This window comes from Limulus polyphemus, unplaced genomic scaffold (genome assembly GCF_000517525.1).
Source record: "Limulus polyphemus unplaced genomic scaffold, Limulus_polyphemus-2.1.2 Scaffold2623, whole genome shotgun sequence".
NCBI classification, from domain to species: Eukaryota; Metazoa; Arthropoda; class Merostomata; order Xiphosura; family Limulidae; genus Limulus; species Limulus polyphemus.
The window spans coordinates 145,961-151,715 of record NW_013668233.1 but is presented as its reverse complement, the minus strand read 5'-3'; the positions used below and the strand labels follow the sequence as shown (position 1 = coordinate 151,715).

Here is a 5,755-nt window from a genome sequence, read left to right as displayed (position 1 = left end):
ATTTTATATTCTAGCTTGTTAATATCGGTAATTTGAGTTTCTAATTTGTTTAGAACTAAAGACTTAGTATTTTGACTTCACAAACATCTAACTGAACCAGTGCTGCATTCAACATACCACATGGCACACAAAAATTGATGTTTATCTGTTTTTTCTTAATATTTGCTTTTAAATTAAAAAATTGAGTGGTATATAGTATTAAAATTTGAACTATGATCTACAATTTCATACCAAACTTATTGACATAAATTCATTTAAATTTATAAAATTTTAAATGCAAGTCAACATACAAGATGACATGACCTTTCACCCGTGACCCATCTCGATATGGTTAATAGCAGCTAAATGCTTTACTGAAGAAATTTCTGGATCAAAAGAAAAAATTTCCATAAGAAAACTCAAGTTATGAAACATGACTTAAATTACCACATGGTGTTCTTAATATTAATCATAAGTACAGTGGTCTTCAAGATCCTCTTAAACATGACCCAGGCATTAGTTACATTCTTGAATGTATTTTGGGCATCAGCTAAACTCGATCACAGTGGGGATATTAGTCAAACTTTTAAGGGGAGCCTGGGGATTAGCCAAACTAATAATAATACACTACCATTTGACAAAGTCTGTGTGTCTGTCTGTACTGGTGAACTGATGGACTAATTGTTATCAGATCTGGCATGTACCACTATGCCCCCCTCCCAGGAGTTCCACAGGTGGGTTGACATTCAGATTTGACCCCCATTATGTAACCCCCAAGGGTAATGAAATGGTACATCAGCTATTAAAATATTAAGGGTGCTACAAGTGCAAAATTACAAGTGATCTAAATATTTACCATTTACTGCCCAATTAAAGTTCCATTTCTGTTCAGACATAAAACAAAAAGAACTTGTATACTTGTTAATAACTTCTTACTTTTTACAAACTTTGTTGTTCAAGAAATAAACCCTCTAATAGTAGTTCAAACTACTAAACTAAATCTTCGAGTCATCATGAAACAAAACTAAATTTTCCTTGAACTGACAGCAACAACGTTGAAAACTTTGAGTACTGTTATGAACTGATAAATGTTTGTGAGAATTTCCACAAATCAGCTCAGTGTCAGCAACTTTTAAGTATTGATTGTAAGATCACTTGCTCTTGAACTACTGACAAAAGACAAGTATGTTCAAATAGGTGGGCAAGCTTCCTCTCACCCCTTTTCTCTAATATAGGGACACTCCCTGTAAACTTCAATAGGCTTATGATTTCCTAACTTGAATTGAGGTTTTGATCCAAAATAATGGCATACCATAAATGGATAAAACTGAATTTGGTGTATGTATAGAAGATAAGAGATTAAAATAAAAAATAGAACGTAATGTAAATTAGTCATTAAATTGCTTTTTTCACATCAGTTTTTTTTTTTTATTCCCTGACTTTTATCACAACTTGGGCACCACTGCACCAAAATAGGCCTAACCCATTCTAATTGCAAACATTTTATAGGGTTGCAAGCCCCAAAACACCCCAGCTCCAATCTGTTTTTGGTGCACTTCTAACAACCTTCATTCACTTCTGACTTTTACTGCTTGAAATGGGTAAGAACTATAAAACATGTTTCACAAGATTATCACTGTAATTCAAGTTTGCAAGTTTCACACAATCATGGACTACTTTAAATCGGTAATAGGCATTAAACACATTTTACTCTACGTGTTTTATATAATGTCTGTTTGTTACCCATGATCCTGGAAGAGGTGGAAATGAAGCAGGTTCCAGATCAAACTTGGCTGAATCAGGTTTGATGTCTTTACTTTCACAGCCTTTTGTATCATTACTTCCTCCTCTATGTTCCTATTTCATATGGAAGCACACATAATACATAAATGAACATGTAAACACATGATGCGGCTCAATAACTCAATAACTTATACACACACAAATCAAAGAAAACAAATTTAAATATAAGAACATCCACCATTTTATAAACGTTACAAGCTTTCTAAAAATGAGACATGTGTAGAACTCAATTTAAAAAAGAAAATACATCATTTTACACTAATAAGGTGATTTTGATTCAAATGTGCATGTCTGTTTTGTAATATTTATCTTCAGAAACCCCATCACAGTTAACATGGGTTCTGAACAGGTTTCATATACAAGACTAAGTGGCCGGGTGAGACACGCCCCTGGGGTTCAAGTACATCTTCCCTAATTCTGAGCTACTGAACAGATGGAAAGCAGAAGCAAGCAAACAACAACTGTCATCACAAGGATTTGTGGGGTTCTTTTAGCCAAAAAGTGTGATCAAGCACTTTCTTGAAAGTATGGAGCATGTTCAGTCAGCTACATCCATGTTTTGAACTCCAGATCCTTTGATCCTCAGTCCAACACATTAATAATTGGGCCATGTCAAGTCCTAATATGTTGTGACACTGCTATTGTGGTTCAACAACATCACCTTACATAAAACTCATGCCACCCTCTCAGTTTTTAATGAAAAATCATGACTATTACATACATTACTAAATAAAATACTTTCACACAACAAAGGACTTTCTGAGATTGAATTTATACCAAAGATTTGTTTTAGCATAAAGTCACACACTGGGCTATCTGAACTCTGTCCACCATGGGGAACCAAACCTGGGAGTGTTACCATTGTAAGTCCATAAACTTATTACAGACCAGTGGGATTTATACTAAGGTATATTCTCTAATTATCATTTTGAGTAATCTTTCTCTGTTTCTTGAAAATCATTTTGAAAATTGGGAATATGATTTGAACTTACACATTTGGCACTTGTTTCCTCTTTTCTTTTTCTCCTAGAACGGTTTCTGAAAAGGTAATTTCATAACACAGTGAACATACTTATTTTGATTTTCAAAAACGTGTTCCAGTTTTAGTGTCCAGTGCTTAATTGAAGTACAAACAAAAATTATAAAGATAATAGAATCACAAAAAATTACTGAAGTATGTTAAAACATATGTGTGTTGTTAAGTGCAAAGCTATCAGTGATCTGCCCACAAAACCCTGTGAGCCAAGCATGTTAAAATAAACTAGTAATAAAATAATTTAAAAAATTAATACGTTACAATAAATGAGAAGTGTACAAACACAATATTACTGCAGTATGTTAAGAAAAACTAATAATGTAAAAATATAAATATTACCGCATATGTTAAAACAAATCCAGCAAATTTTCTCTCTGCAACCACTGTTAATCTCTTTTTACCTTGTGTAAACTTTCAGCAGTATTTTAATCTTGAAATGATCATGACAACATGAGCTACTTTTGTACTGACAACTTATAATTGTAGTCCTAACTCATTCTTAAAAAGAAGTCACTCAAATTTTCATTTCAAAATTAATTTAATTGATCAAAATTAACTAAAACTTGTTTTTCTAGTACCCAGAAACCAGTTGCTCTTAATTTTGAATAGATACTATTAAACTTCCTACAATATGATAGTAAATATCACCTTGTAACTTCATAAGATATAACACCCCACTATCATGCCCCAAGTATGAACAAAAAATGCAGCCTGGCTAACTAATGAATGAATTTTTATCAACGTTATAAGTGTAGCTACTAACTTGGCCGCAAATTTTGATTACATTCATTTAATTCGCAGGCTCAGTCATTTCTCGGCTGCACCTTGTTTTCACACCTAAGGTGTTTTTGATTATATAAGATATAACACTAACAAACTTTGATGTCAATTTGTAACTTCCTAGAATACAATAGTAACAAATTTTGATTCAAGTTGTTAGTAATAATTAATCTTTTTGTCAGTCCATTTACTTCTATGTCTATCTTTTTATAATATCAGAAAAACAGGAAAGTATGCTTATATGTATTTATGTAATTAACTTAACACTCCTACTATACTCAGAATTTAAGTATATTTGTTACATTGACCTGAAACATTTACAAACAAACTGAAACAGACTTGAATTGATAGTTTTCTTTGTATAGCTGTTACTCTTTAATGTTAAATATTAGAAATTAATCCAAACTCTCAATATAATAGCTCTGATATATTTAATTTCATCATAATGTTGTTGACACCAGCATTGGGTCAAATAGACCCAAAACATAACAGGATGGTTAATATCTTAATTATATTTATTCACATTTAAGAGCTACTTTGTCATTGTTATTTAACTTTACTTCTCTACTTAAACTAGTCTACAATAATCACACACTACTTGTCTACCATAATCAAACACAAATAGCCTACTGTAATCAAACTCAACTATTCTACCATAATCAAACTGCATTTAAAAGAATACACACCTTTGTTGTTTTGCAGACAAATCTCTGCCTTGGAAATCAACTGCACACTTAGTTTGGTTTGGTAGCTTAGAATTCGTGGATTCTTTGATTCCACTTGACGATCTATTGGATGTTTTTGCACCATAACTTGAAGAAGGGGAACTTAAAACTTGCTTGTTATAGTGTGAATACCTTTTGGAATAGGAGAAATAATCTTGCACATCCATTCCTAAACCGTAAGGATTGCCATAAGGATATGGCAGGTAGCCGAAGCCACTAATCCCACGACTCAACATTGGAGTAGCTCCATGTGGAGGATTTTGCATGAATGGTAGAGCATCTTTCTGTTCTAAGCCTACCAAATTGTGTTTGTTATGTTGGTTTCGATATACTTGGGTTTTATTGCTCCTGAAATAAGTTACATGACTGAATATAAAAATCTCAAAGTTTAAACTTGTCATTATATTAGCCACAAACACACATTACAAAAATCTCAAAGTTTAAACTTGTCATTATACTAGCCACAAACAAACATTACAAAAATCTCAAAATTTAAACTTGTCATTATATTAGCTACAAACACACATTACAAAAATCTCAAAGTCTTAAAGTTTAAACTTGTCCATTATATTAGCCATACTGGCACATTTTGAACATTCTCTCCTATAATCAAGTTTCATTAAATCAGTATTTTATATAATCAAGTTACATTAAGTCAATATTTTTAACTATTAAGATACGAACTATTACTCGGTTAAAAACAAAACATTTTAACTAACCCGCTCCAGACAGGTCAAAGACAATGTCATCTCGTTTGTTGACTCACATTCAAAATTCTATTGAACTACTATTTCATGAATTTATGTCAAATAGTTTGGTATAAACCTGTATATTATAATTAAAATTTTAGTATTATACATTATTTTATTTCTTAGTTTAAAATTAAATATTAAAAAAACACAGTTAAACATTGATTTTTATGTCACGTGGTATGCTGAATGTAGCACTGGTTCACATTAGATGTTTGTGATGTCAAAATAGTAAGTCTATAGTTTCATATGAAAGAGTTAAGTCAAGTACATAATGCTTCTTTCCTATCATGTGATTTTCTTATATCAATCTTTGAGAAGACTGTTTCAAAATCTTTCCAAAGTAGCCTATTGAGATAAAACAAGGTACACATTCTACTAATTATAATTCAAGACCTTCAACATTTTCCCAAACAGATATATACTTATGGTAGAAGGATCTAACGGAAACAAGCTAAAAACCTATTGTCAGCAAGAGCAACTGACAACCACAAGAATGAATGTTGCAAAGCACACAGTTTCACAGATATGTAACAGAATAATAACACTTGCTCATATGGAAATGAGATTAACTCAAAGGAGACTTGGGAAAGAAAGAAATTATAGTTCTTCCTTGACTTTAGTAATATCAATTTTCCTGTAGTCTGATAAACAAAATATTAATTTCATATTATCAGTTTAAG

The 5,755-nt window shown here is 31.8% G+C and overlaps 1 protein-coding gene across 2 annotated transcripts in view; it reads right to left on the bottom strand.

Annotated features, from left to right (window-relative positions):
- The window catches only part of LOC106467462 (la-related protein 4-like), a 61,717-nt gene that overhangs the window by 11,755 nt on the left and 44,207 nt on the right, over positions 1-5,755 (bottom strand). For both annotated transcript variants that reach the window (XM_013927817.2, XM_013927819.2), the window contains 3 exons: positions 4,285-4,671; positions 2,775-2,820; positions 1,723-1,836 (listed from right to left, as the gene is read on the bottom strand). In XM_013927817.2, the coding sequence (XP_013783271.1) occupies positions 1,723-1,836; positions 2,775-2,820; positions 4,285-4,671 (547 nt within the window). The remainder of the gene's footprint in view (positions 1-1,722; positions 1,837-2,774; positions 2,821-4,284; positions 4,672-5,755) is intronic.